Source organism: Apteryx mantelli, chromosome 9 (genome assembly GCF_036417845.1).
Source record: "Apteryx mantelli isolate bAptMan1 chromosome 9, bAptMan1.hap1, whole genome shotgun sequence".
NCBI lineage: Eukaryota > Metazoa > Chordata > Aves > Apterygiformes > Apterygidae > Apteryx > Apteryx mantelli.
The window spans coordinates 340288-358873 of NC_089986.1; the positions used below are offsets into that span (position 1 = coordinate 340288).

Consider the following 18586-nt stretch of genomic DNA (forward strand, 5'->3'; position numbering starts at 1 on the left):
AACTATTATTGCAGCATTGGATCCAGTGTGTTTGCTGTTGTTTTGTGTAAGGGTGTTACCACTATTTTCATTTCATGTATTTTCAACTAATTTCTTACAGTGAAACCACAAGTATTGCCAGAGAGACTTGAATGCATTTGTGAACGAGCAGGCCCTTTAAAAATTCAGTAGTGAAGTTGGTTAGATTTCATGATGACTGTAGGGCTTAACTGTTACTTGTTTTGTACTATGATGTAGGAGATGTATTGGATCGCGTGGTTTTTGTTGTATGTGTTGGAATTTTGAATGTTGGATTTTATGGCTAGATTACATTTAGGTGCAAGTTTTTATGAGGGGAGTAATGTATCTGTATTTTCTTAAGAGAATGCCTGTTCATAATCATGTTATAGCTGATCCTAAAAGGAATCTAAAGTTCCTCTGTAGATGGCTAGTCATTGGCTGTTTTAAGACTGGATTATGCCTGTAGTAACAGTGCAAAAAAGAAATTGTGCTGACTGTAACTTCTCAGTGGAGAACAGAGGTCCTGATCTTCATCTTCAGGTTGTATTTTTATAGTGAGAAGTATTTAGAAGTGAGAGCTCAGGGGAAATTCCCCTCTGCTGCTTCTAATTAATGGTGACTTTCAACACTCTCATGGGCCTATTCCCGATGCCACAGATTTTCTGGGAGTTAGCGATGATCAGACTACACTCCTGTCTCACTATATCCCAAGTTAGTAAGTTAAAGGCTGTTGTGGGAGGCCGAGTTAGGGTAGTTCTCCATTAACTTAATTTCTTAATCTAAAGAGATTATTTGCTGTTAAGACAGGCCTCTCCAAAGAAAAACAAAAAGTATTTGTTTAAGCACTAAAATGTGTTGCCTCACTTGGTTGGTAGTTTTGTTTGGAATAAATTTGCTACATGAAAGAGTTCTCTGTTATTCTTTTTAAAGAATAGACCAATCTAGTAGATTAGTCCATTTCCCATTTGACGATCCCATTGAGTTTTTACCATACAGGTTTGTGTGCTTGTTGCTGTCCCATTGGACTTTACTAGGAGTATAGTCAGATTGTAAGAGCATGATGTATAGAAATGAACAGTTGTTGTCTCAAGTTCTGTACATGGAGGAGATGCTACTAAATGGTCTAGGTTAAAACATAGTTAAAATTTATTCTTTTGTAATGTAAACTTAGAAAACAAATCTCTCAAGTCGGTACACTGTTACAAGCTCATAAACTGCTCATGAAGGTTAGCTGTTGCCTTTGTGAGTCATACAGAGTATTGATGCAGAACATGTTATACTAGCAATTTGGTGAAATTGTACGTTAATGTTGAGTTCTGTTTTAATAAAATTGATGGCACATGACATCTGAAAAGGAAAAATTGAAAGTGTAATACAAGTAAAGAGGTAGAGAAATCAAGCAGTGGTCTAATGTTTTTGTTTGTTTGTTTTGGCATGGCATTAATCCAGCATTTGCTTCAGGAGCACAGGACAGAACAGAAGTCTTACATGTAGCTAATGAGGGATGATAGGATGGGCAGCTAACCAGGATCCTTATCTAAACTTCATTCCTCGCTGGGAGTCTCTATCCCTCTGTCAGCTAACTAGTTCTGCAGTTCAAGAGAGCATTTCTCAGCAGCACAGATTAGGACTAAGTCTCAAACCCTCACATCTCTGCATGCTGTGTAATGTACATATAAAGAAATTTCCACCCCTTCAGAAATATTAAGAAGTTTCTAAAGAATGTATTAAGAGATACTGTTTATATTGAAAGTCAAGGACTCAGAATTGGGGAAATGCTACTTTTATGGCTACTTGTGCAACTTTAGTTTGCCTTTTTGTGTATGTGTGATTATAGTCTAATAAATCATACTTTTTTTTTCCCTCTGCAAGACCTTGCTTCATTCAGTATATGAGTGACATGCACTAAAAGAAATAATTTGATTATATGGAAGGCTGAAACTTCTCCCTCCCCCAATTTTTGGATGCTTGACTTTGCAATTTAACTAGTAGAATTTTTACCTAGAATTTTTATCTAGAATCAGTTTCTCATTAATGCCAGAAAAATAACTTTTTGAAAAAGACAAGTGGAAATTAATCTATAGCCAATTTCAAATAAGACCGAGATTTTCCAAGCTGAGCAATACAGTGGATTAATATTTTAAGTGTTAACTTTTATCTTTGCTGGAGATGTTTGAAATTCAAACATTAACATTTATGTTGTATTCAATAGCCTAATTCTGTGGCTGCAAGATGTGGGTGTTGTAAAATTGGTCAGCTTTTGATATGAGAGATTATGGAATGAGATCTGCTACTGTTGCAGTTAATGTATGTGTTACAGTTGAGAAGGACTTCAGTGCTCCTTTGTTGATGCAAAACTTTTGAGAGCTTATCATGATACTCTCAATGACTTCAGTAAGAATGCAGGGATCATTGCTCATACAAGGCTCATTTCAGGCCCTTAGTTTGTATTTAAATATTTTTATGAAAAAAATCTTTGCCTGGCAAAGGCAAAATAGCAAAATGATCATTTTCCTTCCTTCCACCTTCTTGCCTCACTTTCTGTTTTGCTTTGATTAATGTCAGATCACAGTTTTAAAGAGCAGTTTCTGTTAGAAAACAAGCCCCCTCTATTTCAAAAGACAAAAGTTGTTGCTTTTTGCTGTTGGTTTTGATGGAAATTTTTTAACAAAGTAGAATTAACTTCCTTTTAATGAACTCATGAAACACATGCAAGAATATCTTAAAGAATATATATGCTCTTGTTTTTAAGGGTCTCAAAAAAAAATGAATACACTTTACGGGAAACTGAATCTGCTAAATTCCCCACTGCTGTCCAGGTCATGAGTTATATTGGAATATTTGTGAATTTCACTGAAGTTGATAGAATTAGTTGTTATTTGTTACCTGCTGCTAACACAGTGGTTTTCCAAGTATATATTTAGAATAAATGCTTGTAGTAGAATTACTCTAGGTTTGTGAAGAACTGGGGTGATTTGGATTTATGGTAGAAGAAGGGATGATTAAAATTAAGAATGTCTAAGGATGATTAGCATATACATCATGCAAATGTTCATTCCTATATGCTGCTTGCATAGCCACATGTTGCCTAAAGCTTTTTGAAGTGCTACTCTAATCATTTTTGGGCTTTATTCATGCATTCCCATGTGGGTTGCATGCTTTTAGCAAAAGGGACTTCTACCTCTAAAATAACTATATAAATTAAATATTACTTGTCTCTCAAAAGTAAACATAGAATATCTTTTTGCATACTTCTTTGGAAGATAAGTTTTACCTGACTGATAGAGCCCAGTAAAATGAAAAATACTTGCTGTATGTCTTGACTCTGTTTTGTTTTTTGTTTTTGTTGTTGCAGGTATTAAATATGCTGTTGTCAATAGGAATGCTGATGTTGTCTGCCACTCAGATATACACTATTTTGACAGTTCAGTTATTTGCTTTCCTGAATCTTTTACCAGTGGAGGCAGATATTTTAGCAGTAAGTATAAGTAATTTCTCTATACATAGATGAAATCTTTTATAAAGTTGAATCTTATTTCAGACTTTTCTAATAATGAATCACATGATGCGGTAAATGTTATAGCAGCTTGTTTGGAGTGGAATTGCCTAAACACTTGCATTCAGTGTGAAAATAAATTGTACGTTTTAAAAGAGCTTACAAATGATGTGTGCTCAGATACCATGATAGTGAAAGTGCTTAGTTCTGTTAAAGTTGCTTACAGAGTTCCAGTATGACCAGACATCTATAGCATGTTACAACCCTGTTAAAAGAATGCTGTGCTTATTTGCTTTAGATAGCAATTTAACTTTTAGTGATGGATGCCATTTTGTAGGGTAGCTTTATATAAATAAAGTAAGTAAAATAATTCTCCTGTGATTAGTACAAGCTAGTTCTGGGTCAGAGTCCTTGTAAGCAAAGTCTTTGTACATGTTAGACCTAGATTTTTTTTTTTTTGTAGATAAAAATTTTAAGAAACAATGCAGATAAATGTTTTATTGTTTTATACTGTCATCACCATTTTACAGTGAAACTTTAAACTAGCTTTCTACTGTAAAACTGACTTTTTTTTTTCCCCTCTTCCTCTCTCATGAAGCCCCTGCTTCCTCTTTTCATAGGAAAACTAATTTCTATGCTTGCTTACTTCCTCTCTTAGGGAAGATTTTAAAAAACATACTTAAGAAAAGATCATTCTGAAAGTTTAGTTTAATGTGGTTAAGCATCTGTGTGCACTGTGTTCGAAAATAATTCCATCTGAAAATAGAAAAGTGTCTTTCATTCTAGGATACTTGGGAAATTACAGATCTATTATGAAAATACCTTTAAGGTAGGAATGAAAGGATGAACTGGACACTTATTAAAACTTTGTTGTGAAAAGGAGCCAGTGGAATGCTCGAGAGATATGCAGAAGATAAGGAAATGTTTGCATGCTATTTCATATGCAATTGGGAAATTGAAGGCATATAGACAGCTTATAGTTTTGGAAGTCTTCATGGGTTAATGAAATCCAGGCAAAATTTTATGTTCTCCAAGGAAATAAATTCTTTCTTTCCCTACTGAATTAGGTATATGTTTATGCTTCTGTGTTCTCATACAGCTGCAGCCTCAAATCAAGGGTTATGTTTGTATAAAGTTCAGTTTTGTGTGTATGAAGCATGACTGGTTATTTTTTTAATATGGAATAAAAATAAATAGGTTTGTGACTGACTCCTAGCACAAGTTGGGGCCAGCTAGATGGTTCAGGGGAAAGCATACATGACAGAAATACAAGAACAACATTTTCAAAATGATAGATGAGTGAGAGATGAGGATTAAGGAAGACAATTTACTGGCATAGAGCTGTGCTGTGTGCTTTTTGAATGGAAGATAAAAAGGAAAGGTTGTATGAAGCAGATGCATTACACAAAACAAACCCCCTTCTCTTGAAGTTTGCTTCATTTCCACCTTTTTTTTCCCTAATTTTATAAAAGTCTGTCAGAAGGGAGCTCCTTTGAAATTTTCCTCCTTTCAAAGGAGCGAGATTAATCATGAAAGTGTCAGTCTTTGAATTAGAGTTTGAGTTCCCATGTCTAAGTCTGGTTATTGAGAGGTAGTATCACTCTGAAATAAACATGATCCTTTGATTATTGTGTTTGGCAGCTGAAACAATAAATAAAGAAATATTTTTGAGTCATTGAACTATTTAATATTAACCAACTAATATGCATTCAAGTCAATTATTATATAATTCACAACTTTTGCAGGAAACTAACTTTCTTATCTAAAATGAAAATAAATTTTATCATACATCCTGTTTTTTATTGTATGGATTCTCCACTGGATAGCCATCTCATAGAGCTGTGGAAAAATCACACAAGGAAAAAGGAAAAGCTTCCACAAATTTAAGTTCTTTACAGTATTCCTCTATTTTGAAATGGAAGCTCATAGTTGGTATAAAACAAAACTGTAAAGCTGATTACTAACCTGAGTTAGTTACTACCCTGAATAGATGACAGGGAGTTAAGAAAGCATAACATATAGAGGCTATTCTTTGCTTATAACAAACCACTTCTTAAAAGCTGTTCTTCACTGTATATAAGTCAATTCAAAGTGCAAAAAAAAAAAAAAAATCTGCTTTTCAGGTTTTTGCTTTAGAGTTTTCAGAGCTGTTTACTGCTTCTCTTCTGCAAATGTGGTGATACTTGAATTGTAGCTAGTAGAAGGAAAGACTTAACATAAAGGTTCTTGCTTGATAAATAACTTTTTTGACCGCTAGGTAACATAAGAATGGTGTTCCCATATGGATGGAAGACCAATAGTAGAAGCAATTTTATGATTTTATTAGCATTGCAAGAGGTGTTACATCTGATAAATACTTTAATCTAAAAAGTACATGATACTGTTTATTCTTAGAATTATGTATTTCTCTCTTGTTGCAAACCTGAACTTTCTTTAAAATTTATTTCTCTTAGTATAACTTTGAAAATGGAACTCAGACCTTTGATGATCTACCTGCTAGGTTTGGCTACAGACTACCAGCAGAAGGCCTGAAGGTAAAAAAAACAAAACAAAACAACCCTGAATATATAGAACAAGTATAAGAAAGCAGGGGGTAAAAAAAGGTTTGGGGTAGTTTTTTTTTTCATTACTACTTATATTGTGGAAATGGTTACATGGAATCAGCCTAGAGGCAGTAAGCTGTTTGTCTGGCTGTCACTTTTAACAATGTATGAGTAAGTATTTATGACTGAGATGTACGTGTTTTTAATTTCCTTAAGAATTCTGGGCTGTAAATGTATTTATGCAGACTATTGTCCAACTTTGTGTAGGGAAACTGCTGTAAATTGCATGCCTATTGAGACAGTGAATAGCATATGGGGCAGAGAGCTACTTTCCGATTCATTCTGTCTGTAGCATATCTGGCCCCAAAATCTGGCTATGCAGCATTGTTGATGTTGCAATGCCGGTAAGTAAAAAATATGCAAAAGTGATGTGGAGGTACAAGACCTGATTACTCGTATACGGTATGGTGTCATTCTAATCCCAAAGGATAACCAGAATTTACAGAGGAATAAATTGGTATAGAATTCCTGTAACTGTAAGAATTCTTCTGCAAATGAAACTTCAAGAAAACTACTTCATCTTCATCCCCAATGGGTTTTATTATGGGGAGGACTGTAGTTAGAGCTAGTATTGTTTACCAGCTAAATTGAGAAACAGGGACATTAAGTGATTTGCCCAAGGACAAGTAGTGAGCCAATTTGTTTCATCAAAAATAGGTGTAAGGAGCTTTGACTCTAACCTTTTTAACTGTTAGACAGCACTATCTCTTAACTAAGATGGGGTCATCTGTGTAGAAATAATGAATTTTAGTCCTGGAAGTAATATTGAAACTTTTTTCTTTGCCTACATTAAGATTTTACTTATTTCAAAAATGCTGTGTTATTGGTTGAAGCAGGATGAAAATATCATTCTTGCTCAGTACTTATGATTAGGAGTTATTAGTTAATGTACAACTTGTAAAATCTATCAGATTCTGTAATAATTGGTGCCAAAGTGTACAATAAAAGTAGGGTGGATTTTTTGGCTTTCAGGGTCTGTTCATACAGTGGTCAGTCATCTGTGTCTGGGGCCTTAGAAGAACAGTTTCTCAGTTAAATGTTTTAAAGAACATATGTTAACATGTAAAAAAAACCTAGTATAGTGATATTTAAGCTTTGGTTTCCATGTATGCATTTATTTAACTATAATGTGACATTGTGTGACTTGTGTGGAACTTCTCTGTAGAATACAGTTGGTTTCAGATGTTACCACTCTGGTTAAAGTAAATGCTTTACATGACATTACATAACAAAAGTAATGCTTGATGGATGAGTCCTGGGAATCTTGGGGGCCAAACTTTGGCTGTCAGCCCAACAACATAGAATTTCTAGTGGATATTGTTTTTAATTGTTCTAGACAGAGCAATGTTGTCTGTCACCACAAACTTGGCAAAGATCAGATTGCTGGTGCAGCTTCTCTGCTAAGATGGATCAATATAAAAATTATTCCTGAAAACAAAATTACTTCTATCTATTGTGGGTTAAACTTGATGAATAATATAAATCTATAAAATATAATTTACATAAATTCTCAGTGAAAACAGAGTTTAAGGCTCTCAAGGACATATCTGACTTTAACATGATGGTAACAGACTGTGGAAGAGCTGGATTAATTAGGACTGTAGCAATCATTTCTTGATTCCCCCAGCAATACAGCTTCTTGTGATTGCCTGTGATTTAACTCTTACAACAAAGTATTTACTACTTATTTTCTGGTGTTTCCCCTCTTTTTATGTGTATGATGAAGTTGCTCTAGTTTTTGAAAGGATTTGAACAAGTATGAATCTTGTAGAAATGTTCTTATTTCAAAGGATACTCCATGTCATTAGTGCCCAAAAGCCTTTATCGCACTATGACATTATGGCACAAACATAAAGAAGCAACCACTAGTCTGAAGAGATTTTATTTCAAATTAAGAATGAACATAACCTCTTCTTGTTGCACAAACTAGATTGTTCTGAATCTCACTAATCAAAATCTGCTGTGAAGAGATAATTTTTCCAGGTAGAAAGTGTGGTAAAAATTTGAATTATTTGTGAAAATTAGAAAACATAAATTATTAGTTTGAATTCAGAATATCCGGGAATGAAAAAAATCACATGTTGATACTCACATGGCTGAAGTTTGAAAAAATAAAGTACAAGGGAAATTTGATCAAGTGATGGAGGTATGTGGTTATGGCAGATGTGGCATTCAGTCCAAGTCCCAATTTGTGCAGTAGTTAGGAGCGTGTAGTTCCTATGGTCAGCATAAATTCAGGAAAAGTTTCATAGAGAAGATTGAATCAAAAATGCCTTTTCTAATCAGTCTCTCACACTGACACCTCCTGACTGCTTCTTTTATAAAATTAGTTGCTATGTTGATTAGTGTCTAGTATAGCCTCTATGAACTGTCAGGCAATGGGAAATTAAGAATTTGTTCCTTCTTTTCTAAGTGTAGACAGTGGGCTGTCATACATGTAATAAAGTTAATTCTGGAAGACATACTGTTGATGCAAATAAGAGGTAAATGAAATGAAAGGTGCTTCCTGCCTACAGTGTTCCAGAATCTGCTGTAGTTTGTAACTACTTGAGAAGAGTGCTCTGAGCTTCTTTGGGGATTAATAATCACAGAAATTTAAATTTTGAAAAGATAATTATTGATAGATTGTGGAGTAACTAGTGGAGAATACTGTTGAGGTGTGTGATAAGAGGCTGAAGTACCTCAAGAAAGAGAATTGCGGAGATCTCCAAAAGGGTAGGAAGAATTGGTCTTGCTCCTCTTCACACAGAGTTAATGGAAGATAAGTTCACAGATGAAGTGTTCCTGCCTGAAAACAATGCATTTGCGTTTCTGTCAAACTTTGTCCCCTCTTTTCTGTTCTACACAAGATAATAAATGGTATTCACATTGCGTATGTTTAGATGCCTAAGTTGGGTCAGTTTCCTTAGACGCTTTACATAGTTGGAAGGGGAAGGAGGGAGAGTGGAACAGAGAGACAGGGTTCTGGTCAGTTTTTGTTTTGTAATTTTTCTTAATTAACATCAAGATCCCTTTTCCTTAACATGGCTGACAATCTGTGACTCCTTTCTAATTGATCTAGCTGGTGTTGAATGGGACAAGATGAACATTTTAAACTGACCATATGATCTAGTTCTTATGTCATATGGTCATCTATTATTAACTAAAACCGATTAAAATAAAACTGTCAAACTGGCTTGCCTAATATGTGGTATTCTTGACAATTTGTGGCTTTCTGAAAGTAAAATCTTCAGTAGTTCAAAATACTCACGTTTTAAATAATTCTAAGCAGATAAACTTCAGACTTTGAATATCCTTCCCTTTTAATAAAGTTAACCTTATCTATATAAACAAAGTCTATATAAGCAAAACAAAATAAATTTTAAAAGTTGGCATTCTGAGTCTGACAAATGAAAGGTAATAATTAAAGAAACTTCTACAAGACTTTCTTTATAAATTGAGTACAGTTTTCAAACTGCATGACTAATGTAAAGTGTAAAAATCTATGGTAAAGAAGAAAATTACCTGATTCTTCTGAGTGATAAGTGTCTGTATTGCCTACTGACTTCAGGAGCAGCAAATTTTACTCTTCACTAAGCTAGTGACATAAGTAATTTAATTGTGGCTACCAGAATGGGGGAACAGAACAGCTTGAAATGATCATTCTAATCCTGATATTTTATCTTTCAAGGAAATAAAATGGAGGCTCAGTTTAGATGGCTGATGACATTAGTCTCTGACTTTTTTATGATTCCATCCCTAAAGCTAAAATAATATATTGAACTTTGATAAATGATCTGATAAGACCCAGTTTGTCTTCAGTGGTTGAAGTGGTAAGACCAATACATGATGCAAACACAGAGCATCTAAGGGGTTATGCTCCTACTTATTCTGGGAAACTCCTTTTCAGATGAGCTGGAGATTTGAACAATGAAGTAAGCATATTCCAGAAGAGATAAAGGAAGGTCTTTTTCTCCTCAGAGCTGAAACAAATTTCAATGTGTAGTACGCATGATATTCTTTCAGCATGTATCTTAAAAAAAAAAAAAAAATTCCTTATCTGCAGTCTTTACAGAGTATTTACAGTATTAGTGAAGCTCAAGGGAGTAGCCAACATGGAAATAACATCATGGAGAGGGACTAGTGTTGAGGCATTCAGTATTCAGAGGAGCATTTTTCTTCCCAGAGAAGTTTTAGAATTCTTCAGCAGATGTTAAAGCAGCAGGTTAGGAGAATTTCTGTCCAAAACTTGTTATGTTGTGAAGTACTCGGTCAGCTAGAAACAGTCCAAAAGTTGCTTCAAGATTGATATTCACAGAATTTCCTGCTCTGTGAATCTTTCAACTGTAGCAGATGTTATGATTCATAGTCTTTGCAAACCATATTAAATAAGCTATTTTGTATGGTAGTTCACTGTTAATAGTCAATTTCACATATATAACTCTCTTCTATTTTCCCTTTTAACTGCCAAATGTTAAGTTTTTGGTTGTACTTCTTGGTCTAGTATAATCTTGTTTTCTTAATTACTTTGGGTATGTCTTAGGAAAATCAATTTAACAATATTATTGTACTATGTGCAGTGCTCTTTATACTAGACTGTACTGCAAAGTGAGATATGAACTTCAGATGTAACTGGAAAAAATGTATTTTCTTCCGAGATTTCTAATTCTTTACAAAGATTCTGATCAACATAAATAGTCAGGGGTGTAACAGAAATTTTGCTGTGGTATAGGTTGAGCTGATAATAAGAATTTGTTTGGCCATTGTATGAAAATGTACGGATTTCTCTTTCTTTATACTTGTCTGCCAACCTTTTCGTTTTGTTGAAGAGAAATAAAGCTGGTAGTATTCTGTTACTGTTTCAGGGATTTCTGATAAATTCAAAGCCAGAGAATGCGTGTGAGCCTATAGCCCCACCTCCATTGAAAGACAACTCGTCCAGTGCTTTTATTGTGTTAATTCGAAGGCTTGAGTGCAACTTTGATAAAAAGGTAAGATTTTTTTTTTTTCATTTTAAGGTCTTAGAGAATTTACTGGTGCTGTAGAAAATATCTGTAGTTTACATCAGAGTAGACTCTGAAGGGAAGAAAGAATTTTATTGTCTGCAGGCAGATAAAGCAGCATTGTTTGTAATATGATTTAGTTTAAAGTTGCATGAGTTACCTGTTTGAGTCCTCATATGTGGTAAATGAGGATGACTGGTGCTGTAGTTTTATCATAGAAAGTATTCAGTAGCAATATCGGCTTTTCTTGCAGTGAGATGATCTGTTGCCCTCACTTGTACCCTTATAGCCAGGGATCATAGCAGAGATCAGGGAATGGATATGACTTAAAAGCACCCAAAATCTGTAAGCCTGTTTTTTTTTTTTTCTTGTGTGTTTGTTTTAAAGCTGGGTCATCTCCTTGTTGTGGCTCAGAGTGAGTCTCCATGAACAATTGTAGTGTCACAGTTGGTGGATGGTGAGAGGACATAGTGCTCTGCTCAGTAGAAACAGGCAGACATAAGTGGCAGGATGAGAATGTTTTTAATTGAAACAACAGTTAGATACTATATTATAAAATATTTTTATTATAAAAATTGTGACCTGCAGCTTAAGTGGAGTATACGCTGTTATGTTAAAAATACAAAATAAAATTATTTTTATTTAACTAGGATATATATGGGGCAACAAAGGATGCCTTAAGAAAAATAGGGTTCTTCAATTTGTTTTTTACTTTCATGAACTAAAATGAGATCCAACCATATTTGTTGCTATGTGGTGTGTTTAGTTACATGCTGTTGCGGTTAAACATGTGAATTCTGCCCAGACTATAGTTTCCAGCAGCAAAGGTAGCCATATTGTTCAGGTAATCTAGTTTTACGTCAAGCTCAGGAACTTCAAATATTTTGTACTGTGAATCCTCTTGCCTTGTGTGTATATGGCTTAGTGGGAAAAGGGGGGGCAAATAGCTACTACTTTCACACATTCTCTTTGCCTATTCGTTTGCTGTCCCTAAGTTGATGGGGCAGTTTTACTGCTGAAGCTATTGTTAATGGAACAGGTCAGAAGTATTCTAACGGAATACTTTTTTAAATCAGAAAATACAACAAATGCTTGTTTGCTGAAAACAGCTTATTTTGTTGAAGCAATCAGTGTTGTGACTAGCCATCACAGGACTTGCTTTTTTCCCCTGCTAATCCCTGATTGACTTCTTGACTGCATGCCTGAAGGATAAAGTCTCTGAGGCCCTTGTGTTTCCAGAGCTTAACAGCATCGCTTCTCAAGAGCCAGATATCCTAACAGGTAGTCCAAGGGATTCAGCAAGTCAAGAAACTGTGGAGCTTCATCTCTAGCTGGCGTTGTTAGGGTTTAGGATCCATAGCACTAAAGATCTGGAATCCTCAGGCAGGTGACCACGATCTTTGGGCATTCTGCTTGTGGACTGCTCTGGGGACTTGAAGTGCATTTCAGAGTCATAGGTCATCTACTGTCTGGCCAATGTGTCTTCAGCCTGAGAATCTTGCTGCTCAAGGAGTCAGGTGGGCATTGAGGACAGCTGGCCTGAAAATCTGCGTTGAAATGTGAGTTATTTTATGTATAAGTTGTCTGATATGTAGGATAGGATAGATGCAGATTTTAACAGAAATTGCTGTTTGTTTTAAAGTCCCATCTATCCCTTTGTTTTATATTTAAAAACTACAAATACAGGTGAATAGCTGTTTCTTGGTTTTATTGTGTATGAATCTTTACCAGGCCAGAAACCATTTCCTCTTTCCTTCCATTTCTTTCTTCGCATCTAGTTATTTCTTACAGAAAGGATTATGTCGCAATAGGAGAAGGGTAAAGGCTGGAAGCAAATGAAGGAGGTTCAGGGCCCTGTAAAGTATCTTCTCACTTGTTATAACTGATTGCTACTGCTGTTCATGTTGGTGAGCTGTGTGGGAAAGGACTTGTCAACAGGTGGTGATACGGTGCTTTGAACTCCTGCATAATTACAAAACTTATTTCTCAAGCCTGCATTGAGGGTCTGGTCATCACCGACTGTGAAATATGTTGTCGGCAGCATGCTGGGGCTGTCACATTTTCTGCCTACATAAAAGGTTCATCCAGCAAAATAAACATAATGTAAAACTGCGCCACATATGGAAATATATATTAGAATGATCTTGGATTATATATAATTTAGGTAAAGATACCTTATGTTAAAATTCTGCCTCTTTGGGCAACGGAATCCAGCAAATACGTTGCTACACATACATTGTTCTATGTATGTGTTATGCATATCTTATGTAGTGACGTAATATTGGGCAGGCTCCAAGCCATGCTTCTATGTTTACAACTAACGCTGATTTTAAAAATACTGAGAAGCCCCAAGGTGTCTGTGTATTACAGTAACATTGTTTTGCTGTTTAGCGTTAGGCATACAGTGAGGGAATCTGAATTGATGCCAATCTGAGGTCTGTAACTGTTGAGTAAGGAGCTGATTGTCGTGTTCTTATAATGGAAACTCATTATTTAGTAAGAAACCACTTCCTGAAGCTGTGTCACCCTGTTTAGATGTATGTTAAAAATGGATTAATACTTCAATTTTAGCATACAATTAGTGTTTTTTATCTTTGGAACCCTGGGTAGCTAGAGTGAAGTTAAAACTTCACAATCTGACTAAATAGGCAAATATAACTGTTTTTACAGCTAGATGGTGCCTTTAAACCTGTGCTCAGTGGTAGTGTGTGCAGAGGGTATTTGGCTGTGGTCATGATTTCTAAGCAGTGTGCCTTTGACAATAAGCCTGTTTTACAACTGTAATTTGAACCTTGTTTAAAGTGTTTTATCTACACAACATTTAACTGAAAAAGTACTATTTGGAAACACTGCAGTGTAATATATTTGTTTCTTATTTCAGTGCATTGACAGAGGGTGTTGCACTGCTTAGATAATGAAAAAGCAGTAGTAGAAGTTTTTTTTTCTGTTCAAAACAAGTACAAAATAAACACAGTTAAGACATACTGAAACAGTTACTTTAAAGAAAGGTAGTCATACATTGTTTTCTCCCTGCAGGAGTTTGCGGAAAATATTCCAGTGTATATAGTCTTTGGTCTCATAGTGCTCATCTTATCTCTCTGGGACTGTTGTCATTTTCCTTTTTTAAATAAAAATCCTGCTTTAAAAAACTAAAATTTTAAAAATCTACTTTTAAAAAATTCTCCTATTTAAATAAAAATTAAAAAATCACAGCTAGAGTACTATATCCAGTGCTGGGCTCCCAGTACAAGAGAGACACGGATGGACTGGAGTGAGTCCAGCAAAGGGCCACAAAGCTGATGAAGGGAGTGGAGCATCTCTCATGCAAGGAGAGGCTGCGAGAGCTGGGACTGCTCAGCCTGGAGAAGAGAAGGCTCGGGGGGATCTTATCAGCGTGTATAAATACCTGATGGGAGGGTGTAAAGAAGGTGGAGCCAGGCTCTTCTCAGTGGTGCCCAGGGACAGGACGAGAGGCAATGGGCACAACCTGAAACATGGGAAATTCTGTTTGGACATAAGCAAGCCCTTTTTTCCTGTGAGGGTGGTGCAACATTGGAACAGGTTGCCCAGAGCGGTTGTGGAGTCTCCGTCCTTGGAGATATTCCTAACCCGACTGGATGCAGCCCTGAGCAATGTGTTTTAGGTGACCCTGCTTAAGCTGGGAAATTGGATCAAATGATCTCCAGAGGTGCCTTCCAACCCCAACCGTGCTGTGATTCTGTAAATCATAAAAGTGGCAGATCTTCATACATTTAAAGGTGCTTAGCAGATCAATCAAGTATGCCTGATACTGCAAATTGTACCTCTGTGCTATATCAATCTGCACTTGCATGCAGGGAAGGGATGTTGTTTTGTTGAAGGTGAGAAGTGGATACCATTTTCTCTCCTCTTCATCTGTTGCCAAACCTTGTGTGCACATTGCATCAAAGCAGCATCCTAAACATACTTCCTCCTGTAATAGATGTACCAGACTGACAAAAATACAGGATGATTAAATGAGCAAGTAGTAGCTTTCCAATTCTGCATCCCTGTATTTTTGAAAGGAGCAAAGTCAACAGCTTTTATGCATTGCTTTGCATACTACTACTTTTGGTGACATCATGTTTTTGGGGTAGTGTTCATTGTTGCTACTGAGCATGAGTTGTAGGTGATAACAGCAACAATAATTTTGTCAGATTGTATCATCTTAATTCCTTATGAAAGTACTAGTCTATCTGTATACTTAGAACACAAAATATTTGAAAATTTTCTCTAAAATATTTGTAGCTCAAGCTGCTAGGGAAAACGTTTGGGGGGGACATTGTTTATAGGGTGTTAGACTGCACATTTAAATACTTATTTTCTGGACCTAATTCTAAAATTTCTCTGATTTAAAAATACTTGTCCATCCCTTTGAATGTTTGAGATACAACAGAAGTTGTTAAATCTTTAAAGAAAATGACTTAACATTCCTTTTGACAACTTAATGATCCCAGGCTCAGGGACTAGCATAATGTCTTGTATTTGGGAAGGGAACAGTTGAGATGACCTTCTCCTCAAATGTTGAAAACTTGGGGTACTAAGATTCTATAGAACAACTGAACCACTGATATGAATAAAACATCTTTGACAATATTATAGGAAGTTGAATTTTTAAAAAAAATTTAATAACATTTACCAGTCTCCGAAAACAGGTATGATTTTCCCCTATTATGCGTTGGTGTTCAGCCCCTAAGTATCTTGAGGTACAGATTTTGTAACTAATAATGAAATGTTCCCAAATAAGGCCAAGAAGAACATCAATATTAATGAAGAAGGAACTAAAATGTATAAAATGCAACACTGTTAATTGTTTTGTATTTTCCAAATTGGCTCATTTTATAGTCACTTGGAAATATCTTCAGTCTCTCCCTGCTTGTTAGTAGCAATTTAAGAACAGAGGCAGACTTCTAAATTCATCTTGCGTTAGCACTTGATGAAAGATAAAAAGTTTATTATTGTCACTGACTGAAGCTATATGGCTGCTATGAAATGAATGAAGTGCATTTTATGAAACATCCTGCTTGCTTTGGTCTTGATAGTTTCTGAAATTCATTAACTTGAAATGGGTCTGTTTGTTATTACTGTAAATTTAAGTGCTCATTTTAAAAGGGAGTACTGATTCAGTGCTGGAACTATGTACTAAAAGTTGTTTGTGAATTGGTAATCCAGTCAGTAATTTACAAGCATGTGTAAAGAAGTCATCACATACATTGAAGATAAATAGCAATGACTTAAATGGGGAGTGAAGGCCAGGCTGCTATTTTATTTATGCTAATGGAAAAACACATGGTAACTATTAGAGTCTAAGCTTAAATATATGTAACTGAGATTATCTGAGTCTTCATAGAGGAAATGCAGTGCAGACTTATGCATTATGAAATAGATGTGATTTAATGGGAATATATTGGGATAGAATGTGGCCCAGAATGAGGATTTACAGAAGTCCTTTTCAGTATCGGAACAATTTTTTTAGGATTTGTTTCCAGGAATTTCTTTCCCACTATTTGAGTTCACATCGCCTCCCTTGCAACCAGGCAACATGTGCTGCATGTATAAGGAAAAGATGTATTTATTTGACCTTTGTAGTGAATCTTCAATATGGCAGGATTATCTAATACATGTTCCAGTTCAGTATTTTCATTCTTCAGTTGCAATCAGAAATACTGTGTGAAGATGGGGGGGAGGGGTGAAAAGGTTATAATCTAGATAAAGCAAAATTTGGAATGAAGGCCTTAAATAGATACGCAGTGTAGAAAACTAATACTGGAAGAGTTGTTTGGTAGAGGGTTGAATCCTAAGTATCTTTTATTTCTACCTGAGGGATAGTAACTTAAGGGAGTTTAACAGAGTTTGTGCTTGGTTTTATCCTCTCTGGTATAAGCATGCTAACTTTGTTTCTCATGTGCTAAATTGCTGTTTTTCACTAAACTAAAGTGTCAAAAGGACATACTATTTCTTTTATTTTTTTCACTGAATAAAAGTAACATCATTCCGCTTTTACCATCTGTTACGGTACAGTTCTTTTGAATGTCTCCATATACTTCTCTATATTCTTCTGTAGAGAAAGCTAAATCTTTCCCCAAAACGAAGCTGACATTATCTGTCACCCTGAGTTCCCCTCTCCCTTATTACACCTTGGAACCACTTACCTGCTTAAAAAGTGTTTATATTACAAAAGAGCAGCAATGTCAGTATTTTCCACAAGAACTAAAATGGCAGAACAGGTATGTGCTCTCCATTTGCTGCAATTGCATAATATAATTTTGAATCTACAGAGAAAAATAATGTAAGACAAGGGAGAAAGCTTATTTAGAAGGAAGAATCTCTTTGGTTGTTTGCTGAATTTAAGTGCCTGAACTCATCATACATGACCAGTTAACTGAAGGTATGGCTAACAATGAAGAAACTGGGAAGATGTTAGAATTGGAGGTGGGAGGGTAAGGAATTCAAGGCATATTTATAGCATAAAAATAAATTGGAGGGTGCGTGGGGGGGAGAAAGGAACAAAAACAGAATTTTGCAGAGCTGCAGGAGAAGAAATAACATGAACTGTGAGACTGTCAGAGTTGGAAAGAGATGAGGCATGTGTGCTGAAAAAGTCCTTCTCTGTCCCCTTCCCCCAACCTAAAAGCATAAAACTAAAATTACATTACTTTGAGCAACAGATTTTTGGGAAGAGTGAGAACTCTGCAGCGAGACTTAAGGCACCCAAGCTACTAATCTTCCAAGTTTTAGAAGCTACAACCTCTAAGAAAATAAATTGAATGAAGTGAAAGACTTGGAAAAGCTCATATAAGATGTTACTTCTCTAGGACTAGATTTGCATGTCAAAGATGATAACACCAGAAGGGGAAAGTGTAAAGGCAAAAAATACCTCTTTGAAACTTAGGGCTGGTAGAAGGGTGCAGTGGAATCAAGGTTATTTCAGACTTTTGTGCTGCAACCCAAAATAGAAAGTAACTCAAAAAAAGCAAATAAAACAGTTACAAAAAAGTCAAGAAAAAGGCATCCTCACAAGATAAATTTGAAGAATCTGGCTGATAGTAAACCCTAAATTTAAGAAAAGCATTGAAGAATATATCTTTTTCATTTTAAGCTTCTGAAAGCTGTTGGGGTAGGTGATCAAAAAGATCCCTATTAAATCAGTGAATGAACGCTTTTACTTTTTAAGATGTGACAAGGTAGTAATACTTTAAATTAGACTGAAAGGTATAGCTGTAAAAATGTAGATGTGCTTTTGGTCACAGAGGTCCTTCAGGTCTGAAACAGAAGCAGCAGATGTGAAAACTATATACAAGTTGGGAACAGTTGCTCAGGATTTAATTAGGCTTGCATGACTGAATTTTTAAAAAAAGGTCAATACAGCTCCTTTAAATTAGTAAAAAAACAAAAAAACAAAAAAACCCAAAATGTATAATTATGTGGTTTTCATTGTTGTTTTTTTTTCCTTCAGTTGCAAAAGTAGAGAATACAAATTGCACCAG

At 35.5% G+C, this 18586-nt stretch overlaps 1 protein-coding gene across 2 annotated transcripts in view; it reads left to right on the forward strand.

The window, feature by feature from the left end:
• Window positions 1–18586, forward strand: part of RNF13 (ring finger protein 13) — a 49159-nt gene that overhangs the window by 2969 nt on the left and 27604 nt on the right. For both annotated transcript variants that reach the window (XM_067301527.1, XM_067301528.1), the window contains 3 exons: window positions 3356–3478; window positions 5950–6030; window positions 10944–11069. In XM_067301527.1, the coding sequence (XP_067157628.1) occupies window positions 3356–3478; window positions 5950–6030; window positions 10944–11069 (330 nt within the window). The remainder of the gene's footprint in view (window positions 1–3355; window positions 3479–5949; window positions 6031–10943; window positions 11070–18586) is intronic.